Raw genomic sequence first — 27,590 nt, 5'->3', positions numbered from 1 at the left:
GCATTAGTAACTATCTTTATTCTTAAATTGACAAAAGCATTTAACACATAGTTTACAGTATAAACAAATTAAGTGCTATACATTTTGCTTATAAAGTGACTTAAAATATTTCAAGCATTATATAATTCCATTTTTACAAAAAGTAAATTTCCAAATAAAACTTTGGTTATTTGGTAGAACTGATTATGTACTGTCAAATCCATTTTCCAAAAGTTGTGCAAGGAAAAAAGCTTCATTCACTAACACAGGTATTTCTGTACAAAGCTTTTTATTATTTAGTAAGGGGGGAAATAGTATAACAACAACTTTTAATTTCCAAGTCTATATCATTTATATGTGACCAGAATACCATCACTTTTAAAAAGCAAAAATTACGCAGAATGTCACCTTTTACTTTATTCTTAGGAAGGTATTCGATTTAAAAAATAGATTAGATCTGTAAGACTATTAACTTCCATAATTACCAAAAATGCTTTCTAGAAGCATTAATATATTCCACGGGGGGTAAATCACTTCTAATTTCCCTTAGGAAGGTAATATCTACTAGCACTAGTGCTGAGAATCAAAGTTTATATAATATCTAAAAAAAACTTAGCCCAAAACTTAGTATTTTTACAGATTCTACAATCTGTGGATTACCTTCATTCATAAGGAAAGTAATAAAAATGCTAACTTAAATAATATAAAATATCAGTTCAACCAAATTAACAATCACAAAACTATCAACATTGTCTTATTACCATTTTCCAGTCTACTGAGCAATATTTACTTAAAAATATGATTAGGAACTTAAATATATCCTTTTAAATTTACAGTTTATGCTGAACTGTACACTGATGCTTCTTTTATGATTTTTGAAAGTCCTACTTACATAACTATATAATTCCAAAATGGAAAAATGAAATTAACTGGAGACTTAAAAATATATTCCTTCATGGAAATAATTTTTAAGTATTTTAAAGTTCTACCTTTAATTATTTGAATTTAGCGTTTTAAAAATAAACTTTTCATTTCAATTATTAATACTTCAAAACTAGTTTAAACAAACAAAACCAAGGAGAATTGGTAAAACATTCCTTACTTTACATACAATGAATGCCTCAAGTGCCACATAGAGTGATGTATTGCAGAGAAGAATTAAGGTTTAGCAGGTTACAGAGCAAACCTAAAAGTTTATACTCTACTAGACAATGCCTCCCTTCTGGTGTTTATTTTCTTTTAATTTTATCTTGGCTGTTTATTATCCTTCTAATATAACTACTGCGTGACATATATCAGATGTCCAAGAGTTACAATTATATTTATACCTTATTAAATGGCTTTGTAACATTTGAGAACATCCAACCAATCTTTTTCATTAGATACAAAATAACCTACATTTTTTTCTCACAAAATGCTTACTTTCCTGAGCTATATTAAACACCTTATAACAGGTATATGTATAACTGAAGACCCTAAAATGTCAAGTTTACATTTAAAAAAAAAATGCATAGACAACACATTTTGTAAAATCTATTAGTACTCACTTATTGGATATTATAATATATTGGTTTTGTTCCTTCAAACTGTAAAATATTCAATCTTTATAACAGGTTTCAGATTTTAACCAAATTAAAAAAAAAATCTGTAATTTGACTAAAGAAACAAAGTTTTCCGACCAAAAATGATTCATGGGTCTTCCAATAAACAGTCCTTATATACTCAATACAGATATTAAATTTCTGTTCCACAAAATAGAATTATATCAGAGCTATAGGAAATAAACTTTTATTATAATACAATATGCTTAAAGTTAAGGTGCTATATTATTCATCATTCCCTACATCACTTAGTCTTTACCACGTGGGCATCATGTCTGGAAACCACACCCTACCAAGATGCTTGGACACTTCCCAATGAATCTGCTCCAAGCTATACGTTTGGTCAGGAATTAATACTTCTTCCATAATGGATAACTGAGACAGGCGGCCACCACACATCTTCACAAACTCAACAAAGGCACTACATGAGACTTCACATTCCCCTAGTCCAATAGCTGACAAATTTTTGCAACGTTCTGCAATTCGAATTAACTCTTCATCAAGAGGCCGTAATCCATTAGCACACACTACTAGTTCAACTAGTCTAGGGCACGTCATTCCCACACGGCCAAGCACATCTTTGCTTACTGATCTCCCAAAATAAAGATGGGTGGCAGGTATTTCATACCGAAAGAATGGATCAAATTCCTCTTCATATAAAAAAAAATACATCACTAAGTTCACTTTGGGTGAATGTCTGATGAAAGCATCCCAGCTGCTCTTCTGAATAGTATGGAAGTGTGTCTGTCCAGGATTCTCACTGACTACATCAATGCGCAAATGTTCTAATCGAACATGTTTTTCAGAAGATAAAGCCAGCAGCAATTCATCACTTAACAAGTGGTAATTCAGGGCCAGTTCACGTAAGCCATGGCATTGATCAGCCACACAAAGGATACCTTGGAAGAAAAAAAGACCTAATTATTTACAAATTTCTGCACAAGGTCATCTGTTCAAAAATTTAATCAAATACATGTCCCACAATAAAATCTTACCATATTTCCTTTATACAAAGCTATACAATTAAAATTTAGTTATATGATTGAACTAGCAGAAGGTAAGTTACCAGTATTTAAATATTACTAATTTTGTCCATAATAAAATGAGCCCAATTTAAATATGACACCTTAGAAAGAAATGAAGCTCACTTATCAACTCAGAAAAATTAATAAATAATTATGTCACTTAAAAATATACAATGACTAAGCAAGGTTTATCCATATTTTTTAAGGAACTGTTTACTAGCACTAAACTTACAGGTTAGGCAAGAAAAATTATATGATCATTGCAACAGAAGCCGAAGGGCATTTTTTGAAATACAAAACCTTAATAAATCTTAATTAAAATGAAAATAAGGGAGAAACCATATGAAATACGATTTATGTAAATAAACCATTTGAAATAAAATATTAAAAAGGTAAAGAGATTTTCATCAAATGAACTTAACTGCTAAATAGTATACATAATAAGTATGTCACATTTCTAAAAAAAATACCAAGATAAATAAGTCAAAAGGTAATTACCAACTCACATTAGTGGAAATATACATTATGACTTTGAAAGCTCTAACATACCCACAAAGCAGTTCCTTAAATGGTTCCAATGTGTAGGGCACTATGCTTCAAAACTGCTCCAAAACCCTAGCAGCAGATGATTACCAAGGCTAATATCCGATCTCCAAAGTGGCCTAGCAAGACACACGCTATAGACTGGTATACTACTTGATAAGTGACCCATTCAAACCATTTCCTTTGTGTGTTCAGAAACAAGAATAGGAACAACAAAACCCACATCATATTATGTACTATTTATTGTACAACAATGATATGTCAGGTACTAGATATGTTATCCTACAAATACTCAAAAAAGTCTAGCAAGGTAAGTATCCTATTTTGAAGTTGAAGCAGCTAACTTCAAAGAGCACAACTAGAATTCAAACACAGTAGTTACTACTTAAGGAGTGACAATACTAAGATCACCAATAAGCCAAAAACTTTTTTTTTTAAATGTTTTATTGATTTTTTTACAAAGAGGAAGGGAGAGGGATAGAGAGTTAGAAACATCGATGGGAGAGAAACATCTATCAGCTGCCTCCTGCACACCTCCTACTGGGGATGTGCCTGCAACCAAGGTACATGCCCTTGACCGGAATCGAACCCGGGACCCTTCAGTCCGCAGGCCGACGCTCCATCCACTGAGCCAAACTGATCAGGGCAAGCCAAAAATTTTTTAAGAGCAGGAGAATACAGGCAACAGAATTAGTGAAGAGATAAACAGAATGGCCAGTTTAAGAGAGTCACCAGAAGAGGGAGTACAAGATATCTGTGCTTTAATGTTCAGTCACTGCCAAGTTTCTGTCTCCACAAGGTGTGTATATACTATAAAATAAACTCTGACCACCCAAGGTAACCTGAACACATTTTCATTCTTTGCAATCTCATAAACCTAATATAAAAAGAAAAACACATGGGAAATGGTAACCTAAGATGCAAATACAGTGAGGCCTTGACTTACAAGTTTAATTCGTTCCAAGACCGAGCTAGTTGAGCTCGTTAACTCAAATTACCCTATCAACTCAATGCAAAAAATCGGCCGAGAGACAGCTGGTATCTCGTTAGTCGGGACACTCATAAGTCAAGCCCCACTGTAAAAGAAACCTGGAGATACCTTGTAGTAATTACTAAAACAGTATGGTAGACATTAATTCTCAAAGTAGTCCCTAAGATTCCATGTCCTAATCCCTGGAACCTGTGAATGTGATTAAGATACCACTCCCATGATTATGTTATACTAGTGGCCTGGTGCACAAAATTCATGCACATTAAAAGGGAATTAAAGAAAATACTTTAATATTGCTATTTGCCCTTTCTCTATAATGGAAGTGTTAGAGATGAAAGAAAACTAGTGAAATGTATATGAAAATCTCCCTCCTGTCAGAATCAAGTTCCTGCCTCAAAATCACATGAGACCCAGACCCGGCTGGCCCCATCCACCTCAAGCCCCACCAGGTGGGGGACAGAGCCTCAGGTCCCCACATCAAGCCCTGCAGGCTGGGGATGAAGCCTCCTGCTGATTGCACGTAACAACCATTTGCATATTAGCCCTTTACTATTAAGATATGCATTACCTAGGGACACAGACAATAGGGTGGTGAAGGCCTGGGGCAGGGCAGGAACAGGGTGGAGGGGGCAAAAAGAGACATTGTATATTCTCAACAATAAAGATTTTTTTAAAAAACCAAATGGGTGTAGCTGTGTTCCAATAAAATTTTATTTAAAAAGCAGGTTGAGCTGGATTTGGCCTGCAGGCTGTAGTTTGCTGACCCATTTTATTTTAAAGAATAGTTTGATTTTTAGAGAGAGAGAGAGAGAAAGAGAGAGAAAGACATCAATAGGCCCACAACTGGGGCATGTGCTCCGACAGGGAATCTGGCAACCTCCTGGTGCAGGGTACGATGCCTAACTAACTGAGCCACACCAGTCAGGGCTGCTGACTCCTTTTAAGTAAGTTTGCATTTCTGCTAGGATATTATCTAAGTCTAAGAATTTTTTTGTTTTGTTTTGTTCATTCTCAATGTTCTTCCCCAAAAAACAACATCTAATTTTTATTTCACATGTGCCATAGATTCTCCAAAGCCTGAATACAGTAATAACAGTTTGTTTTTAAGTTTTTCCCCCCCTGCATATTGTTTCCTCAAAATTGTTTGTTTTTGTTATATTAGAGGTTTTTCTCAAATATTGATGACCCCTGATTATCTGCTCATGTCTAAGAGATTGAATAGCATAGTGGATGCCTCTGTGGTGGGGGAGGTGTTGACTGGGGCATGACGAAACTTTCTGGGGAGATGGAAATGTGCTATATCTTGAGTGAGGTATGGATTGTGCAGGTGTCTACAAATGTCAAGAGCCATTATACTGACCACTTAAGACCTTTGCATTTTCCTATAATTGCTTAAAGAATATAAAAAACGGTTTATGAAAGCAAGTTGCTGAGTAGTCCTATGGGGGGGGGGAGGGGGTTTGAGGGCTGGTTGGCTCAGAGGCTCAATACAAAGAGTTGGGGTTGGGCTGTTTCATTGGGAAATCTTTGATGCCAACCTATTTAGGTATTCTTTTCTTGGTGAGTTGGGCTCTGAAAGAACTAATACAAACAGGAAAAAAATCAAACAATTTGGAGAAAACAGTACGCAGGGAGAAGAAAATGAAAACAAACAGGAAATGAAACAACAAAATACTTTTTGTTAATATAGTCAGAGATTGAAGGGAATAAATTCTGGAGTGTCCTGTCTGGAGAGGTTAGCCCTGACTTCACTGTCTGGGAGCCAGAGGGGAGGGGGCCACAGGTGATGGGATGGGAGGCAGGCTTCATGCATTCAAAATGGAGCAAAATGGTGGGTCACAGGGCTGCCCCTCCCAGTTGTCCTGCTGCGTCCTGGGTTCAGAGACCCTGTTTTATCCTCTCAGGACAATGAACCTTCTGTCTTTGTTGGGGCGGGGTTGGGGCAGCTGCCCAGCTGTGCTGAGTGGAGAAGGAAATCTGAGGATTAGAGCCCTTTGTAGACCAATCCTCGTTTTTGGCCCCAGCTTTGCTCCCACTTCCAGGGGTACTTAGTTCATTAACACAGGCGCCTTTGGAGGTTTTGTTGGGTAACCCCTGGTGACCCTTCGCTTTTCTCACTCCTGGCTTAGTGTTCATTTCAGGGGCAATGTTCTTGGGCTGCTAAGGCATGGACCACATTCATCCGCCTTCCAGATTTATTCTGATTCATACTGTGGTAGGCAGAATAATGGCCACCAAATGTTGCCTGTGGTTCCACCAGCCTCCTCAGGAGCCAGGTGCATTCCGAGGGCGGGATCTTCCCGGAAATAGCCAGAAACAGCTCGGGGAGGGCGCCTCAGAGCCAGTGGGACTGACGGAAGTGGGGGTGTGGCATGGAGGAGGTGCCTGCGCTTCTGTGATCTGGGCCAAGTGGAGCCTGCAGGCTGAGCTGAAGCAGCACCTGTGGGCCATCAGGAGCACTCACAGCTGCCCTGGCCACGTGGGGAGTACAGGCTGCCCTCTGCCAGGCCCTGCCTCCTCTGCCCCCATCCCCACTGCCACAAGTCCCCTCCCACCCGAGCCCGCTGCGCGTCTAATGAGGGAAAGCAGCCTCAGTGCCTGAGGTCGAGTTCTAGGAGGCCAGCAGTGCTGTCTGGATCATGCTGGCAGTGCTGGTCTGTTGGTGCCTGGCCTGTCCTCTTGAGATTGACCCTGCAGGACTACTAAGAGAGCCAGTCTCCAGTTCTGCCCAGCCTCCACCACCGATTGATTGGAGTCTGAGGGCCAGGAGGAGGGACCAAGAGGTCTGCCTTCCAGCCACTTGCCAGTCACCGCTGCCACTGACTGATCACCTCCCCCTCCCTCAGCTCCCTAGCCTGGTGTTCGGTCGAGCCTCCAGTCATTGTGGATGTGATGGACCCAGGGTTTTTATATATAGGATAGCATAGTTGGCTTTAAAACAAGATTATTCAGGTAGTCCTAATGTAATTGAATGACCCCTTTAAAACTCCAGTGAAGAAAGGAAGTGAACGGTATTTCCTGTATGAACACCCAGACATGGAAGAAAGCACAAGCATTCTAAGAACTGACAGAAGTTCAACACAGATTATCCAAGTAAGAGATTATTTTAAAGGTTGAAGCCCAACAGACAGGCAAGGACAATATCATATAGGATCTTGCCAGCCTCAGTAAGAAGTTTGGATCTTATTTAAAGAACAGTAAGAAGTTTCTAAAGAAAGTGGAGGAAAAAAACCCATCAGATTTATATTTTAGAAAGATTACTCTGGTTGTAGCATGGAAATCAGATTAGAGAAGAGCAAGGCTGCAAGTCAGGAAATCAATTAAGAGGGAATAGCCCAAAGATTGTGGGGCCTAGACTAGAGCAGTAAGAGTGGAGATAAAGAAAGGTACAGTGTCTTAGTTAGTTTGGGCTATTTAACAGAAGTGAGTGGCTTTAAAAATAAACATCTATTTCTTACAGTTCTTGAGACTACAAGTCCAAGATCATGGTGCCAGCATGATCAGGTTTGGGTGAGGGCCAGAAGTCCCCCCCCCACTTGTAGATGGCCACTTCTCATTGTGTTTTCATATGGTGGAAACAGATAGTCTCTCTTATAAGGGTAGTAATTTTATTGATGAGGCCTCAACTCTCATGACCTGTTTATTTACCAACCCACCTCCAAATATCATCACATTGAGGATTAGGGTTTCAACACAAGATTGGCGTTGAGGGAGAGGGAACACCACAAATATTCATTCTATGGCATCATAGAGATTCAAAGCATACTTCAGGGATACCGGACCTCAGTGGAAGGAATGTACAAAGAGTAGGAGGAATCAAGGATGTCTATCAGGTCCCTGGCAACCAGCTGGATGATGCCATTCAATAAGGTGGTAAAAAGGGAAAAGCAAATTTGGACGGGGAAGGGGGGGGGGGGGGAGTTCATTTGTTTGAAGTACCTGTGAGACATTCTAGAGCAGGGGTGGGCAAACTTTTTGACTCGAGGGCCACAATGGGTTCTTAAACTGGACTGGAGGGCCGGAACAAAAGCATGGATAGAGTGTTTGTGTGAACTAATATAAATTAAAAGTAAACATCATTACATAAAAGGGTACGGTCTTTTTTCTTTTTTTTAGTTTTATTCATTTCAAACGGGCCGGATCCGGCCCGTGGGCCATAGTTTGCCCACGGCTGTTCTAGAGGCACTGGGCCATCACAGCTCAATACACAGCTCTAGAGTTTCAGACACCAAAAGTAGGAGGTATTAACATATAGAATGTAACTGAAGCCATAGGCGATGAGAACAGAGCCACGAGTTTACACAGTAAAACAAAAAAGGACCCAATATAGAAGACAGTGAAACATCAAAGTTTAAGGAATGAAAAGAAAACCCAGCAAAGAACACATAGTAGAAACAATGCAAGAGGAAAGAGGAAAATCAGGAGTATGATATCAAAGAGGCAAGACACAGGTGTCAAGTGGTCCCTAGAGGTCCAGTAATAGACAATTATAAGGACTACTAGAGGCCCGGTGCACAAAATTGGTGCACTGGAGGGGGGGGGTGTCCCCCCCTCAGCCCAGCCTGCACCCTCTCCAATCTGGGACCCTCGGGAGATGTCCGACTGCTGGTGTAGGCCCGATCCCTGTGGACATCCCTCTCACAATCTGGAACTGCTGGCTCCCAACCACTTGCCTTCCTGCCTGATTGCCCCTAACCACTCCGCGGCCAGCCCGTTCGACGCCTAACTGCTCCCCTGCTGGCCTGGTCCCTCCCAACTGCCCTCCCCTGCCAGCCTGGTTGCCCCCAACTGCCCTCCCCTGCAGGCATGGTGGCCCCTAACTGCCCTACCCTGCCAGCCTGGTTGTCCCTAAATACCCTCCCCTGCTGGCCTGATTGTCCACAACTGGCCTCTCCTGCCGGCCATCTTGTGGCCGTGGGTACCACCACCTTTGAGGGCATGGCAGCCAATTAGCATATTCCCTCCTTATCGACTACTAGAGGCCCGGTGCACAAAAATTTGTGCACTGGGGGGGGGGGGGTGAGGGTGGGGGTCCCTCAGGCCGGCCTGTGTCCTCTCGCAGTCTGGGACCCCTCGAGAGGTAACGACCTGCTGGCTTAGGCCTGCTCCCGGGTGGCAGAGGGCAGGCCCAATCCCTAGGTGCAGCCCCTGGTCGGGCTCAGAGCAAGGCTGATTGGGGAGTTGGGGCGCCGCCCCCTGTCATGCACAGAGAAGGGCGATCGGGAGGTTGTGATGCCACCCTCAGTCACGCTCAGGGTAGGGCTGATTGGGGGGTTGGGGCACCACCCCGTCACACTCAAGGCAGGGTCGATGGGGAGGTTGCGACGCCACCCTGTCACACACAGAGCAGGGCCAATCAGGGGGTTGGGGCACTGCCCCGTCATTCACAGAGCAGGGCCCATCAGGGGGGTTGGGGCTCTGTACCCTGTCACGCACCGAGCAGGGCCAATCGGGGTTGGGGTGCTGCCCCCTGTCACACACAGAGCAGGGCCCATCAGGGGGTTGGGGCACTGCACCCTGTCACACACAGAGCCGCAGGGCTATCAGGGGGTTGGGGAGCTCCCCCCTATCAGGCACAGAGCAGGGCTGATCAGGGGGTTGGGGCGCCTTCCCCTGTCACGAACAGAGCAGGGTGGATAGGGCGGTTGTGGCCCCGCCCCCTGTCACACACAGCCGCAGGGCGATCAGGGGGTTTGGGCGCTGCCCCCTGTCATGCTGATCCCGGTGTGGGGAGGCCTCGCGGCTCCGCTGATCCCGGTGCTGGGAGGCATATTACCCTTTTACTATATAGCATAGAGGCCTGGTGCACGGGTGGGTGTTGGCTGGTTTGCCCTGAAGGGTGTCCTGGATCAGGGTGGGGGTACCCAGTGGGGTGCCTGGCCAGCCTGGGTGAGGGGATGAGGGCTGTTTTCAGGCTGGGACTGAAGCTCCCAACTGCTCTTTTTTTTAAATTCTGGGCCAGCTTTAGCTCTGAGGCTTGGCTCCAGCTCTAAGGCCTCAGCTGCTGAAAGTAGGTATCTGGCTTGTTTAGGTTCTATAATTGAAACTCTGTATCAACTCCAGCTCTGAGTTCCCAGCTCGCTGAAAGCAGGTTTCTGGGGTTTTGTTTAGCTTCTATATTTGTTACAATGTTCAAACTGCAGGCTCAGAGGCCGGCAAGGCAGGCGGGGAACGTTGGAGTCCTCCATCACTGAAGCAAGCAAGCCTCATGTTCAGTTTAAGCTGCCTGGCTGCCGGCCGCCATCTTGGCTGGCAGTTAATTTGCATATTGCCCTGATTAGCCAATGGGAAGGGTAGCGGTCGTACGCCGATTACCATGTTTCTTTTTTATTAGACAGGATAGGCACCGCCATCTTTGAGGGCTGGGCAGTCAATTAGCATATTCCCTCCTATTGGCTGTGGGCACCGCCATCTTTGAGGGCAAGACAGTCAATTAGCATATTCCTTCCTTATTGGCTGTGGGGGCCGCCATTTTGCGACAGTGTGAGGGTCAATTAGCATATTCCCTTTTTATTAGATAGGACAGGAAATGGGAAAAAAGTTTGATAAGATGTTCAGTGAAGAAAGCAAAATAGAAAATAGCCTGTAATTTCAACTTAGAGAAACTGCCCAAATGTGCAAAACAAGGGTAGAAAGAAAATATACAAACATGTTATATTTTAAATTAAAATCCTTTACAGTTATATTCTTTTTTTTGTTTTTACTTTTTAAAATATATATTTTTATTAATTTCAGAGAGGAAGGGAGAGAAAGAGAGAGATAGAAACATTAGTCATGAGAGAGAATCATTGATTGGCTGCCTCCTGCACACCCCCTGCTGGGGATTGAGCCTGCAACCTGGGTATGTGCCCTTGACTGGATTCGAACCTGGGACCCTTCAGTCCGCAGGCCAACACTCTATCAACTGAGCCAAACCAGTCAGGGCTTGAATGCTGGGGTCCCCAAAGGTATGGACAGAGTCAGCATAGAAGGAATGACATGGAGACAGCGTTCAGTTGATCAGCAGCCCAGCCAGGATCTCTAGCCAAGTTCTGGTTAGGATCTCCAGCCAAGTTGTGCTACAGTTATATTCTTAAATTAAAAAGGGTTATAGCCCTGGCGAGGTGGCTCAGTTGGTTAAAGTGTCATCCCATACACCAAAAAGTTGCAGGTGAGATTTCTGGTCAGGACACATACCTAGGTTGCAGGTTTGATCCCTGGTCCAATTGTGTATGGAAGGTAACCAGTTGATATTTCTGACATTGATGTCTTTCTCTCTCTCTCCCTTCCTCTTCCTAAAATCAATAAAAGCATACATATCCTTAGAAGAGGATTTTTAAAAAGTATTACAAGTGTTCCGTCTCATTCCTGAATAACTAGTCCAAAAGTCATTAGGTCACATTAAGGAAGCTTATACCATACTATCAGAACTGATGTGTATATTTAATAAAAATAAACATGGGATGTATTGGGATAAAGAGAATACTGAGCTCAGTCTCACAGAGAAACCAGAGACCCAAAGGCTCCCACACAGTGCTACGAGTTACATTGAGAATACTATAAAAACGACAGGGCAGCAAAAGCAGAGAGGAGGAGGAGGAAACAGGAATAAAATCAAAACAGCTGAGCTGAATTTTGAAAGCTGAGCTGGAGTTATCTAGAATCTACATGAAGTGGGGGAAAACAGGTATTCCACAAGGTACAATGTTCTGATGACACACAGGTATAAAGAACTATAGTTTTCATAGGGCTCAAGTAAAAGCTGCATGTGAGGGTGCAGCAAACATAATTAAAGTGATAGGTGGAGATCAGGATACAAAGGGCCTTGTACATGATGAAGCTTTGAATTATGAACCTTACTTTCAGAGCAATCTATACAGTAGATAGTAAAATGTGACCAAGGTTACATAAGAAGTTAACTGCCAAAGCCCATTCTTTTTAATTTAGATTATCATATTTTGTGATAATCCAGAAGAGGCAGGAGTTCGAAAAATATAGTCATCTTTTGGTGATTGGTTCTAGGACAAACACACAATACCATACCACTCCTCCTTTCCCCCCTGCAGAAACCAAAATCCACGATGCTCTAGTCCAGAGGTTCTCTACCTGTGGGTTGCAACCCCTTTGGGGGTCGAACGACCCTTTCACAGGGGTCACCTAAGACCATCAGAAAACACATATATAATTACATATTGTTTTTGTGATTAATCACTATGCTTTAATTATGTTCAATTTGTAACAATGAAATTGGGGGTCACCACAACATGAGGAATTGCATTAAAGGGTCGCGGCATTAAGAAAGTTGAGAACCACTGCTCTAGTCCCTTATATAAAACTAGAGGCCCGGTGCACAAAAATTTGTGCACTTGGGGTGGGGGTCCCTCAGCCAGGCCTGTGCCCTCTCGCAGTCTGGGACCCCGCAGGTGATGACCACCTGCTGGCTTAGGCCCACTCCCCGGGGGATTGGGCCTAAGATGGCAATCAGACATCCCTCTGGCAGCCCGGCAGCCCTAGGGGGATGTCCACTTGCCAGCGGGGAGCAGACCTAAGCTGCAGTTGGACATCCTTAGAGCTGCTGAGGAGGCGGAAGAGGTTCCCGCCATCACTGCTGTGCTGGCAGCCGTCAGCCTGGCTTGTGGCTGAGCAGAGCTCCTCCCATGTGAGAGTGCCCTGACCACCAGGGGGCAGCTCCTACACTGAGCGTCTGCCCCCTGGTGGTCAGTGTGTGTCACAGTGACCAGTCATTCCCAGTCCTTCTGCTGTTATGGTCAGTTTGCATATTATCCTTTTACTATATAGGATAGAGGCCTAGTGCACGGGTGGGGGCCGGCTGGTTTGCCCTGAAGGGTGTCCCGGATCAGGGTGGGTGTCCTTACTGGGGTGCCTGGCCAGTCTGGGTGAGGGGCTGAGGGCTGTTTTCAGGCTGGCAGGTGACTGAAGCTCCCAACCTCTCCTTTTTTTCTTTGTTCTGGGATTTATTTACCTTCTATGGCTGTCACTGGAGCTGAGAGCCGGCTTTAGCTCTGAGGCTCAGCTCCAGCTCGGAGACCTTGGCTGCTGAAAGCAGGTATCTAGGTTTGTTTGGGTTCTATAATTGAAACTCTGTTGCAACTCCAGCTCTGATGGCTGAAAGCAGGTTTCTGGAGCTTGTTTAGCTTCTGTAATTGCAACATTGTTTCTTAGAGTGCAAGCTCAGAGGCCGGCAGCGGCAGGCGGGGAACCTTGGCTTCCTCCATTACTGGAGCAAGGAAGCCTCCTGTTCGCTTCAGCTGCCTGGATGCCGGCCGCCATCTTGGTTGGCAGTTAATTTGCATATCTTGCTGATTAGCCAATGGGAAGGGTAGCGAAGTTACGGTTAATTACCATGTTTCTCTATTATTAGATAGGATGTGTAATATTTGCTCATAACCTATGCACATCCTCCCATATACTTTAAATCACCTCTACATTACTTATAATACTTAATACAATCTAAATGCTATGTAAATAGTTGTTATCCTGCATTATTTAGGGAATAATGACAAAAAAGAGTCTGTATATGTTCAGTACAGACACAGTACACATCAGCAACAACATAACCTTTCTACTTTTCCTGAATATTTTCAATCCACAGTTGGTTGAATCCATGCATGCAGAATCCATGGACTTGGAGGGCCCACTGTATTGCAAGAAATCTAGCCATTCATTCCCATCACCAAGATCCTCTGTGTGGGATATAGGGGAGAATGAACAAATAATCTCCATCCAAGAGAGACTCATTTTCTTGGGGAAAAAGCCAGGCTTTAGTTATGGCAAGAAAATGGGAAGTGTTCTTTAAAGAGTTCAAGAACTTACCACTGCTCCTTAAAAATAATAGGTTTCCCAAATAATAGTCAAAGAGTTGGGGGGAAAGTCAACAGTGGGAGGTTGAGTCAGGAGTGAAGCATCAGAGAGTAGTATAAAGTACGGGCTTATAGTTACTTTACAATACAAGCCATTTGGAATTTAAATGAAATAAAATTGAATAAGGTAGAACACTTAAATTCTATATGAGAAGCATAGAGAGTTTATAATGCTATTATTCCTCCATTTGAAGCGTCCTTTGGCTCCAAACTTCAACTTAGGAAAAGCATTATCTTGCAAAATATAAGGCAACAACCTCAGCACAACTCCTGTCCTCTACATAGTGAGAAGAAATCCAATTATGAGATTACACAGACTCAAAACCTACCCTGTTAGTTCAAATGCAGTAAGAGAAAGTTCTATTTTACTAAAGGACACTCTTGGCCTTTCATTTTTTAAATTTATCCATTTTGTTTTTAACACAGGTTGGACACAAATTGCTGAATAAGATTAAAAAATAATTTGGAAGTGTCAATGCTACAAAATTTGATTTATGACATTAAGAACACTTTGTAGCCCTAGCTGGTTTGGCTCAGTAGACAAAGCATCAGCCTACGGACTGAAGAGTCCCAGGTTCGATTCCGGTCAAGGGCACATGCCTGGGTTGCAGGCTCGATCCCATTGTGGGGCATGCAGGAGGCAGCAGATCAATGATTCTCTCTCATCATTGATGTTTCTATCTCTCTCCTTCTCCCTTCCTCTCTTAAATCAATAAAAACATTATATATGTGTGTGTGTGTGTGTGTGTGTGTGTGTGTGTATACATATATATATATATATATGTGTGTGTGTATATACATATATATATATATATATATATATATAATTTAAAAAGAACACTTTTGAAAAAGAGATGAAATAATCACATTAATCCACCTTCAAGATTAGAGATCATAGTTTTTCTTAATTTGATAAAAATATCAATACATTTAAAATGTTATCTGGCAAAAACAAAACATACCTGCTGGGGACACGTGAGGACAGCTGCTCATTTTTAGCAGCTTGAGCGTATCACTGTTGTTGGCCACCAGTACTTTGAGGGATGGATCATCTACTGGGGTATCATCTATCTTAAGTGAGGATAAGGATTTGGAGTTTACAAACACTACCGTCAGCGCAGAAATAAAGTGAGACTGAAAAGAAAGAAAAAAAAGAAAAAGAAAGAAAACTGTTTCAATTCTACAAATGCAAATTGAGGGAGTTGTAATACACACATGGTTCATTTGAACCCTAATGATATTATTTCATAACTATTTTGGGGACAGCATCCCCTTCACTCTGTTGAAGCACCTTTTTACCTTTGGGAGAAAAAAAAAAGACTTCAAGCCTCAGGATGTGTGTTTATATCACAGTTATTGGTAAGGAAAAACAGGAATTCTGGAATTCAGGTTGATAATACCTCTCAGACATTTCACATCACCTTATCTGAAACCCTACTCTCATGTTTTACAAACAATTAAATTGCATTAATTTTTGGTTTGATAGTAATGACCATTAAAACAGTAATAACTATTAGCATAATCATTAAAAATTAAAATAACAATCAACTCACAACCTAGGAAAGACTCATTTGGAATATGAAAGCTTATATAAAATTTGATTGTAAAATAATAAAAATCATACCTAAATAAAATTCCAAGTTTACAATGCCTTTAAATATGTTAAATTATCTATAACTAGAGGCCTGATGTACGAAAATTCATGCACTGGAGAAGGGTCCCTCAGCCCAGCCTGCCCCCTCTCACAGTCTGGGAGCCCTCAGGGTATGTCTTACTCTGTGGGAGGTGACCAGGCCAATCAGGGGAAGGCACCGCCCCCATTACCCCAGCACTGCTGCCACTGCCAGTCGCCGTGGCTGCCTATCCTTGGCCCTCGCAGCTGCCGCAGCTTTGTCCAGAAGGACGTCTGGCTGTCCAGTCTAATTAGCATATTATGCTTTTATTATTATAGAGACCCGGGGCACAAAATTTGTGCATGGGGTGTGGGGGGACCCCTCAGCCCAGCCTGCACCCTCTCCAATCTGGGACCCCTCGGGGGATGTCAGACTGCCTGTTTAGGCCTGATCCCACAGGCAGTTGGACATCCTTCTCGAAATCTGGGACCACTGGCTCCTGACCACTCACCTGCCTGCCTGCCTGATCATTCCTAACCACTCTGCCTGCCTGATCGCCCCAACCCCTCTGCCTGCCTGCCTGATGCCCCTACCTGCTCCCCTGCCGAGCTGATCGCCCCTAACCACTCTGCCTGCCGGCCTGATCGACCCTAGCCGCCTGTGCCTGCCAGCCTGATTGCCCATAACCGCCTGTGCCTGCCGGCCTGATGCCCCTAACCACTCTCCTCTGCGGCCTGATAGCCCCTAATCACTCTGCCTGCCTCATTGCCCCTAACCGCTGGCCTGCCTACCTGATCGCTCCTAACCACTCTGTCGGCCTAATCACCCCTAATTGCTTGCTGGGGGGCAAGGCCAGCCCTGCGAGGGGCTGTCTGCCTACCTGATTACCCCAACTGCTGGTCTGCCTGCCTGATTGCCTCTAACCACTTGTTGGGAGCGGGGCCAGCCCAGCGAGGGGCCGTGGTGGTTCTGGTCTCTGGTCGATCTGCTTACATGGCTGGCCTTTTATTATATAGGATACTAAGTTATCAGCTGGATACAGAATCTGACCTAAAGGAACCACTGTAGGGATACAGGAATTCAAACATGGTCAAGGCTGGGTGGCTCAGTCGGTTGGAGCATCATCCCATACACCAAAAGGTTGTGGATTTGATTCCCAGTCAGGGCACATAATAGGTTGTGGGTTCAATCCCAGTCGGGGCGAGTACAGGAGGCAACTAATCAATGTTTCTCTCTCTCCCTCCCTCTCTCAAAATCAATAAAAACATAGCCTTGGATGATGATTTCTAAAAAAAGGTTTAAAACAAAAGCATGGTCAAAGTATATGAGTTTGAATAAAAACTAAGAAGCCATAACCAGTGGATAAAGAATCCAGGAGGGGAAAGAGAGGTCAATACTTGGTCAAACATTTCTCTACAGAGCCAATCTGACCTTCCCTTTAGCTTTATAAATTTACTTCAGCAGTAAACTGGGAAGAGGGCAGGCTAATAGTCACAAAGTACAGCTGACCCTTGAACAAGATGGGTTTGAACTGTGTAGGGCCACTTATATGTGGATTTTTTTTAAACTGAAAAATCTCAAATTTCATGTAAGTGGATCCGCGCAGGTTAAATTGGGGTTGTTCATGGGTCAATTATATTCGATCCACAGCTGGAAATCCCAACATGCTGAAGGCCAGATTTTAGAATGCTCAGGAGTGGGTACTCCCAACCCTATGTTGTTCAAGGGTCAAATGGAAAATGAAACACTATCTTCTTAGTCACATTCCTTTTTTGTACTGTAATTAAATAACTGTTTACTATTTATATTTTGATTAACTATTTTACTATTTAAATGCTAATATTTTCCTATCAAACTCAATTATATCTCATACAACCACATTTCTTCATTAGTATACTCATAACCACATCACTGCCTTCATTTTCCCATTTCCCTCAGATTTAGCTTTGATCAAATAGACTTCTTTCATGTTCTCTTTGGTTCTCACAAGATTTCCAAACTATAGCAACACTTTATTTCAATCTCTACAGAAGCCCTAATAGGAAAAGAAAAAAAGAAAAACAGTACAAGCATCCGAGGCCCATCTATATAATAAAAGCCTAAGTGACTGTTTATGGAGGAATGACCGGTCACTATGATGCTCATTGACCACCAGGGGGCAGACGCCCAACGCAGGAGCTGCCTCCTCATAGTCCGTGCGCTCCCACAGGGGGAGCACTACTCAGTCAGAAACCGGGCTCACTGCTGCTGAGCAGAGCAGCAATGGCGGGAGCCTCTCCTGCTTCCACAGCAAGGCTAAGAAGCAGCAACAGAGCGGTAAGGAGTGAGCAAGAGGGTGGTAAGGAGGGAGGGGTCCCGGACTGTGAGAGGAATGTCCAACTGCCGGCTTAGGCCTGATCCCTATATGTCTCTTTTCTAATATGCTTGTTTCTCAGTTTTAGTCTCTTTTAAAACTATAGAATCTAACTTCATTCACTCTTCAACCTTACTCATAAAAAAAGGAAGTTTTTTTTTAAAAAATCCTATTTACATTCTACATAGTAACTGATTTTCTATTATACTACTACTTTTCTTACATTCCCAATGTCAGTATAAGAAATGGATAGGGTTTCAATGATTTCTCAGTAACAGCTAATAAAAGAAAACCAGCAAGATACCTTTGGTAAATCCATAAAACTTGGCCGAGCAGTTGAAATAAGTCCAAGTGTTTTTAAAGAGCAATTCACAAGTTGTGATAATATATCACAAGCTGCTTCAGCTGATTCTTTGCTGCTGTCCACCTTAGAAGAGAAAACACCATTTACCCATCGGTATATTTACATTATTCTGTGCATTTCTTAACTTTACAAAAGCAAAAAATAGTTATTAGTTTATTGCATTATAACTTAAAGAATTTATATTCTTTTGATCACCCACCCTCACATAAATATGAATATATATCAACCTAACTCTTCACCAAAGTTTTCTTTAAATAAAATCTGTAAATTAATCCAAGCTGTACTGACACTAACTTTGCTCAAGAATACATCTTTACAGTACCAGACGATGTTTATAAGCAAGCATACCTGCTTTCAATACTGACACTGTCCACTTTTCTTTGATTTTTTAATTTCACCAATCTGCTCCAAATGTCCAAAATGGCACACCTACACGTCTCTTTTTCTTTTCTTTTATTTTTTTAAATATATTTTTATTGATTTCAGAGAGGAAAGGAGAGGGAGAGAGAGAGATAGAAACATCAATGATGAGAGAGAATCATTGATCAGCTGCCTCCTGCACGCCCCCTACTGGGGATCAAGCCTGCAACCCAGGCATGTGCCCTTGACGGGAATTGCACCTGGGACCCTTCAGTCTGCAGGCCAATGCTCTATCCACTGAGCCAAACCAGCTAGGGCTATGCCTCTTTTTCTAATATACTTGTTTCTCAGTTTTACCTTGTCTCTTGTAGGACTTTTCTGAGTCACCCTGAGAAATTATAAGGGCAGAACTTAACTTTCAATATGAAAAGATATATATTTAATGTTAAAAGAACTTGGCTTTGAGTTTATTTATTCCAAACTGACTATATAACCTAATGAAATGCATAAAATTTATCTTTGAAAAATAATTATATATTTGGTAATGGGTACAATCATACATATAAGTACATTATGTATAATACCCATGTTACAAGACACAAGAAACTGAAGTATTTACTCAGAAGGTTCAAATAAATCTCAACTGGGGATTCACTGTCAATGATATTACTGAAAAAATGAATGCAAAGTGAAATTAGGGACTCCAACCAGTCAAGCATGAAAATGTGAAACAAAGTAGCTGCTCCTACACACACTTCTGCATAGATATATCTAGGTAGAAGGGTAACATGTCCAAAAAACGCAAGAGTTTTTGTTTGTTTTTTTCAAAAAGGAAGTTCCTCCTTGGGCTAAAAAGAATAGTTTAAAGTATTGTGTTTACTTTAATTACAGATTGATGTACATTACCTTAACCCCAAAATGTTCTGAGGATCTGGTTGTACAACTGCCGTACTGATTTGTGTTAAAGTTTCAGAGCCTTTTATAATATCCTTTGGCTAAGTTTCTCTACACCAGTGGTTCTCAAAGTGTGGTCCCTGGACAGCAGCATCAAATATCTCCTGGAAAGTTGTTAGAAATGTTAATTCTCATGGTCAATCCAGACCACCGGAATCAGAAACCTTGAAGGTGGGAGCCAGCAATCTTTATTGCAACACACACTCTTGGTGGTTCTGATTGCCCCTAAAGTTGGAGAACCCCTGTTCTACACTAACAACGGACCAAAGTTAGTAATGAATTAAATACAAATTTTATCAGGGGAGGTCAGAAAAATCCTGTGATGTGGCTCTTTTTGCAAATCAGAAATTATTTCCTCAGCAAAATAAACAATAAAATAAAAATGTTTAAACTTATAGGACAAGTGGTTTTGTGAGGATTATACAAGTTGGATGCAGTTGAATTATCACAGGGCTGTAAAAGATTAACACTGATCCAGCCAATTCAATGGATGGACTTGATCTTTTGACCTATGTGATTAACATATTATACTAATTTTTTTTTACAGAATTTACCATTAGAACATTCTGAGACAACTCAAAGATGAATGAAACCAAAGGGAAGGCTCTTGAGTTTTCTAAACCAGGAAGCTGGGGAGAGACAACACATGAGAAGTTTCCAGCTTTTTGTTTGTTTGATCCTCCTACCTTCTCCCACGCTTTCCCCCAATTAGGGTTGCCAGATAACATACAGGACATCCAATGAATAAGTATGAAGTATGTTCTAAATAATGCAAGGGACATATTTATACTAAAAATTATCTGTTGATTATCTGAACTCAAATTTAACTAGGCATCCTCTATTTTTATTTGCTAAGTCTAACAATCCTACCTTCAGAGGCCTATGAGCCTTTATGCATTTTTCTAGGAAGGAGGCCATTATACACCCAACCATTCCCATCACCAGTTCTCTCCTCATTCTTGGACACATACTGGGTGAATAAGCTGGTCATCTCCATCGAAGGAATAACATTTTTGGGAGCAGATAAGACTTCAGTTTTGGTAAGGAACACTGGGTAAGAATCACGATTTCATCTAGGTTTAACTTTACCTGTTTAATAACTGCTACATATAATTAAATCAGGTATTCAGATGTCACTTTTCAACAATTACCAGTGTTACTCATTTAGTAAATAAGCATGCCCATATTCCATTATTCATCCCCCAAACAAAACATTACAAACATCTGACCTTATACAAACCACCGTGATTCCTTAAATTATTCTAGACATCTCAAAAAGCCACCCCACTTTATCTCATCACTGCATGATTTCAGTATGTCCCTTCCAGCAATGAAAAGAACCAAACAGTTCTTTTGGCATTCTTCTGTGTACCTTTTTCTATACCTCTCTAAAATATGTTCTTTAAATCAGCGGTTCTCAACCTGTGGGTCGCAACCCCTTTGGGGGTCAAACGACCCTTTCACAGGGGTCGCCTAAGACCATCAGAAAACACATATATAATTACATATTGTCTTTTGTGATTAATCACTATGCTTTAATTATGTTCAATTTGTAACAATGAAATTGGGGGTCACCATAACATGAGGAACTGTATTAAAGGGTCGCGGCATTAGGAAGGTTGAGAACCATTGCTTTAAATCTTTTACATAAGAGCTCTGTATCTCCTTTTTCTTTGAAGACCCCATATCATAAAGCCATTAATAAGCAAACTCAGTCCCTATTAGGTAGGAACAAGAATTAAGTGTTAGTTATAAGCTCCACATCTAAAAAATGTTACTGTATATTTGTTTTCCCTCAAAGTGTCCTCAATAATGTGTTTGACAGCTTTGGTCAATGACTTATGCTTATTTAGTGGATGCTTTTGCTCTTTTAAGAAATTAGTAATTATAATAAAATGGAGTAATTAAGCTCAAGTATAATTATTTGCTACAGCTTCTAAGGAACCTGATAATTCTAAATCTTTAAGCAGTTTCCCTGAAAAGCAATTTCAAAGACATGAGAAGATGAATTGATTTAAGACACAAAGGTCACTAAATATGCTTTATTTTTTTAAAAGAAGGATTTAAAGTATTACCTTGAAGCTGACATATTGCAGATGGTTTGAATGTCTTTTAATGATCTGTTTGATCAGCTCTGGATGTGTAGCTTTCAAGTAAGATGTAGCTGGCTGATTCAGTTCAAATTCAAAACACCTCCATAAGTCAGGCATGTGAAATACCTGGTTCCAGTTGCGGCAAACTTGTGAAGCATGAGCCCGATCAAGGAGAGGCAAATACTTAAATACTTGGAGAATAATGTCCTGAAGAAGATTACCCCAATCACAAGTCTGAGAATGCTCATTTATAGTCCTCAGTTTCTTGGATTTCTCTGCAGTATCTTCTTCTGATGAATTATGGTCACTATCGCTTCCTCCTCGTTTCATCCTATTCAGAAAAACGCATAATTTTTTTCATACTTAAACTTCTGAAGAAAGTAAATTCAAAAGTCATTTTTCTGTCACTGAGATGTGTATATATGTATTTGCAAAAACAAACATGCAGAAAGAACTAGGCCAGTAATTCCAAGAGTACCAAAACAAAATATAATGAAAACATAAGTGGAGACCAACTATCATCTTACAAATTTTATACAGGTGCTTAAACATTTGTATTTATATTGTACTATTTTGGGGGGAAAGTTGATCATGATTTTGAAACAAAACCAAGAATTTATGTTTTAAAAGTTATAGTCAGCTGCCCTTGCTGATGTGGCTCTGATAGTTGGAGTGTCGTTCTGTACACCGAAAGGTGGCAGGTTCAATTCCGTGTCTAGGTACGCATGGGAGGAAACCGGTCAATTTCTCTCTTTCCCTCTAAAACCAATTTTTTTAAAAAAAGTTCTAGTCAATTAACTAAAAGAGAACCTGCAATGACACTTTACTGGTGTGGCTCTGGAACTAAGCTCCCTGGGTTTGAATCCTGGCTCTATGACTCACTGGTTATGTGGCCTTGAACAAGTTACTTGACCTCCCTGTGCTTGTTTGTAAAATGAAGATAACACACAGGGTTCTTGTGAGGAATTAAATAGTACTAGGGCTTTTGAAAGGAGACAGATAACTGTTAAACTCAGTTACAGCAAAGCAGTCCAGTACTAAAGACATCAAAGTACATGACACAAAATAGAAAAAATGATCCTGTTTGTTTTAAAACAAAGTGTGTGTGTGTGTGTGAGAGTGCATGAATACACATTTATGTATGAGAAACACTCTGGAAGTAGGTTCACCACATTAATATTGTAACTAACTATAATAGTGGGATTATATTAATTATATTAATAGAATATTGTATTATATTGGAATTTAATAGTGGTGGAATTACAGGTGAACTTTTTTTTTCCAATATGCTTCTCTATATTATACACATTTATTTTAATTTCAATAAATTACACTATAATCAGATAAAAAGATCTTGTTTCAATTTGGCTTTTAGTTGTTTTTGAAAAGTATTGCAGACTCTAAACTAAATGGGTCTTATTTACTTCAGAGCCTGCAATATTTTTGTCTTTAAACGGCAATTGTGGCATGATAATGGTTCGAATTGGAGTCATTGTTTTTGAAAAGAATGACTGGCTCCAACTTTCTTCTTGGCACATTAGTATATAAGAATTTCCAATTCCTGTGTGGGATGAAGGATGTGCAAATACATGAATTTTAACCAAATATGTTTCCAGATTTTCTCTCTATCCAATAGCTAGCAATATTTGTGAAAAAGGAAGGGGGAATGCAGGGAAAGGGCATGACAGAGACCCCCTGGTCTTTATGGCATTAAAATCAGCCCAGGAGGTCTTAGCCCATGTGCAATAAACTGCTTTTTCCTCATTGCTCCTATTTCCAACTATGCGAGTTAAGTGAATGATGTATATCCTTTTGAGCAAAGGGAGAAGGGAAAAAACAGAATGACAGAGGTGATGGCAAGAGGATAGCTGTGCCCTGGCTGGTTTTGCTCAGTGGATAGAGCATCGGCCTGCAGACTGCAGGGTCCCAGGTTCCATTCCGGTCAAGGGCACATGTCTGGGTTGCGGGCTTGATCCCCAGCAGGGGGCTTGCAGGAGGCCCATCAATAATTCTCTCTCATCATTGATGTTTCTATCTCTCTCTCTGAAATCAATAAAAACATATTAAAAAAAAAAAGAGGGTAGTTGTATGGAAGACTAAAACTTATGTGTGAATCTATGAATGCATATTTTAAAATGTGTTTAGAGAAAAGATAGTATAAACTACAATGTAACCTTTAATATTAAAAAATCTCTCCCAGTAATGATGTCCTACTAGAGGTTGAAATAACACTGTCATTATGACCCATTTTTCTGCTTTAGCTTATCCTGAAGGCTTACTTTAATTTTAGCATATAAAATTTGGGTCAAAGAACAAAGAGTTTGCCACCCAGGGCTTGTAATTTCTCTTCTGGCTATCTAAAACTCTTTAGTTTTTTGAGATACAGAGATTCAAAAAAGAATGAAGCCATGTTTATAATTTCTACTCCCTATCATAGAATGCTGAACGCCTATTTTTGGAGAAATGTCTTCTAAAACCAGAACTGTTCAACTTAAAAAGGAAATGATTCATCTTACTTTAGAGCAGCGGTTCTCAACCTGTGGGTCGTGACCCCTTTGGCGGTCGAACGACCCTTTCACAGGAGTCACCTAAGACCATCCTGCATATCAGATATTTACATTACGATTCATAACGATTCATTACAGTTATGAAGTAGCAACGAAAATAATTTTATGGTTGGGTCACAACATGAGGAACTGTATTTAAAGGGCCAGAAGGTTGAGAACCAGTGTTTTAAGTATATGGACACACAAACAAAAATGACAGTCTTATCCAAGCAAATATCTTTGTTAATACTTTGCTGTTCCTAACAACACATTCTTTTGTCTGTTACAGTTCTGTTTTAAATAAAGTATATTTCAATACCTTTCCAAGTTGAGGGGAGAAAAGTTGACATATTAAAAACAAGTATGCAACACTGAGGAGTAGTATCTCTTCATCTACATCAGTGGTCAGCAAACTGCAGCTCGCGAGTCACATGCGGCTCTTTGGCCCCTTGAGTGTGGGTCTTCCTAAGCCTTAGGAGTACCTAATTAAGTTAATAACAATGTACCTACCTATATAGTTTAAGTTTAAAAAATTTGGCTCTCAAAAGAAATTTCAATCGTTACACTGTTGATATTTGGCTCTGTTGACTAACGAGTTTGCCGACCACTGATCTAGATATTAAGACTAAATGACCACCAAAGTATATTTTAAGCATTTACTAGTTTATAACTAGCCAAAAAAAATCTGTAATTTATTATATATAATGATTGTAAGATGTCAGAATTATAGTACATCTAGCAACAGAAAAAACTCTAAGCCAAATGCCAATAAAAATGGTCTCTGCATCGTCCTCATTTATGCATGAAAATAACAGAACACAGTGGGCACCTAATAAAATTTTTAAGTATCATTTTTTTCCAAGATGATCTCATTTATCAATGCAAAAATGTACATTGCTTTCCAAAGTATTTTATTAAATCTACTTACATATGAAGCTCTGCTATATCAAAAGTTAATTCAACCCAGCCAGTGTGGCTCAGTGGTTGCATGTCAACCCATGAACCAGGATGTCAGGGTTCCATCCCCGGGGTGTGGGCTGGATCCCCAGTGGGGAATGTGCAGGAGGCAGCAGGTCAATGATTCTCTCTCATCACTGATGTTTCTCTCCCTCTCCCTTCTCTCTGTGAAATCAATACATACATATACATGTATTTTTAAAAATTAATTCAAAGCGTCCATCAGTCTGCAAAGAATTTACATCAATGAACTATTTCCTACATTTAGCCAAAGTGAAGCATCTCATATATTTATTTAAAGAAAAGGGCAGTCCTCGCTGGTTTGGCTCAGTGGATAGAGCGTTGGCCTGCGAACTGAAGGGTCCTGGGTTCGATTCTGGCCAAGGGCACATGCCCGGGTTACAGGCATGATCCCCAGAAGGGACATGCAGGAGGCAGCCGATCCATGATTCTCTCTCATCATTGATGTCTCTCTCTCTCTCCCCTCTCCCTTCCTCTCTGAAACCAATAAAAATATACTTAAAAAAATAAAGAGAAGCGCAGAGATGGAAGCTGGACAATAAATGTCAGAGAGACTTTGTAGAGCACCAAAAACCAAGTCTCTTCAGGGCTCCGGCAGTTCAATTTCAAACTGCAACTTTTCCTGGCCCCAAATAATTAATGCAACTTGGGCCACCAGAGCATTTGGTGGGGGACTGATATTCCCACCAACGGCCAAAAAGCAAAGGAATGCGGGAAGACTGCGGACTAGCGGAGCAGCACAGGGGGTTGCAGAGCGAGCAGTCACACCTCCTCCCCGGGGGCTGGGGCGAGCAGCGGAGAACGCTCACTGGGTGCCCCGCTCACTGGGTGCCCCTCGTCTCATCAGGCACTGCCAGTGCCCTGGGCTCCTGGTCGTTTTAGAAGCTCTTCTGGACTGAGCTCTAAACAGCTCGTTTTGGCATCACAGCTCCTCCCCATTTACGCTCTCCCTTCACTAACATTAAAATGAACACGCACTCTCCGGCTGGAATACAAGCATAAGCCCGTGGAAAGGGATGACTCTCAGAGCTAGCCGGCGGGGAAAGCGTAGTGATGGCGTTCTGCCTAGTGGTCATCTGTAGGTAATTGGGGGCGATGGCAATTTTAGAGCTATTTCAGGGATGGTAAAAAAAATGAAAATAAAAAAATAAAGATCGGGGCCATTCGACTGGGTATCATCAGCAACAAAATAGAAATTTCAGCTCTTGGCTCGGAGACGCAGGCCATTTCACAGGCCGCGTCCCATCCCACTCCGTGGCCTCGAGCAGGGAAGCTGCCCGCGGGGCGCAAGTTGACCAAGTTTTCCACTGGGCCCCGCCCCGCGCCGCCGCCCCGGCCGCCTCGCTGACATTCCTCCGGCGCCCCGCCCTGGACTGTGTTGACATCGCAAAGCCCCCGTTTCTCATGCTCCAAGCAGGGGCGCAGCCCACCCCGGGAGGAGCCCGGCGGGGCGCGAGCGGCACGGTGCCCGCCACCCGCACGCGCCCCGCGAGAACGCCAGCGACGGCGCGGAAGGGCTCGCCGCCCCGCACGCGCACCGCGCCCGGCTGACATGTTGTGAAGCAGGCGAGCGGGAACCGCCCCCGAGCAGGCTCCAAGGTCCGGGCGCCCGCCGCGCCCCCAGCCCTGCCCGGCGCGCCGAGGGGCGGCTCGCGCGCGCCCGGGACCCCCCCAAACCCCGCGCTGCCAGCCCGCCCAGTCGGAAGAGCGCCCGGCCCCGCGATGGCCGCGGGCTCCGGCTCTGCCCCCGCCGTTACCTGCTGTCGCGGGCGGCTGCCCCCACGCACCACCCGGGGCTCCAGGGACGGCGGCTGCTGGGTCCGCGGCTTTCACGTGCGACCCCCCTGGCCCCGCGCTTCCGGCTCCCGCCGACGCGGCCCCCCGCGCTCCGCCCGCATCCGAGGCGCTGGTCCCGCGACGGGCGCCAGTGCGGCTCCACCTCTGCGGCCCCGGCTGCCCAGCGAGAAGCCTGCCTTCTCGGTCCCGCGCCGCCCGCGTCCTCCTCCCGGGAGTCCTCGTCGCGCTGACAGACGCCCCTCTGCGAGCTGGCGGCCGCCGCGTAGGTCCCGCGCCACGGCCCAGACAGCGTCTCCAAGATGGCGCCGGGCTCGCGGGCGCGCTCTCTCCCCGGCGCGTCCCCGCGCGAGGGCGGGAGTGGGCCGCTCCCACGCGCCGCCTGCGCAGCGGGTCCTTCCGCCTCCCGGGTCCGTAGCGTGAGTCGGGGCGTTCCTCCTCCAGCTTTAGGGATCTTTCGATTTGAATCCGTAGTGGGCGGGCTGGAGCCCAAGAGAGAATGTGCGGGGGGAACTGGAAAGTTTAGGGAGCGGGGC

General features: G+C 42.7%; 1 protein-coding gene across 2 annotated transcripts; it reads right to left on the bottom strand.

Annotated features, from left to right (window-relative positions):
* Window positions 1–27,150, bottom strand: FBXL3 (F-box and leucine rich repeat protein 3). Of its 2 annotated transcripts, XM_036297310.1 has the most exons (5): window positions 27,018–27,150; window positions 21,719–22,067; window positions 18,270–18,392; window positions 14,962–15,133; window positions 1–2,479 (listed from the first exon to the last, which is right to left on the bottom strand). In XM_036297310.1, the coding sequence occupies exons 2-5, from the start codon at window positions 22,064–22,066 to the stop codon at window positions 1,836–1,838; spliced, it is 1,287 nt and encodes a 428-aa protein (XP_036153203.1). In that variant the 5' UTR covers window position 22,067; window positions 27,018–27,150; the 3' UTR covers window positions 1–1,835. The 2 variants fall into 2 exon arrangements, with proteins under 2 accessions (XP_036153203.1, XP_036153204.1); XM_036297311.1 differs by lacking the exon at window positions 18,270–18,392.
* Between the last annotated feature and the right edge of the window lie 440 nt (window positions 27,151–27,590).

The sequence above is a fragment of the Myotis myotis genome, unplaced genomic scaffold (genome assembly GCF_014108235.1).
Source record: "Myotis myotis isolate mMyoMyo1 unplaced genomic scaffold, mMyoMyo1.p scaffold_m19_p_3, whole genome shotgun sequence".
NCBI classification, from domain to species: Eukaryota; Metazoa; Chordata; class Mammalia; order Chiroptera; family Vespertilionidae; genus Myotis; species Myotis myotis.
Note: the sequence above shows the minus strand (reverse complement) of the source record. Positions and strands in the feature narration are given on the sequence as shown.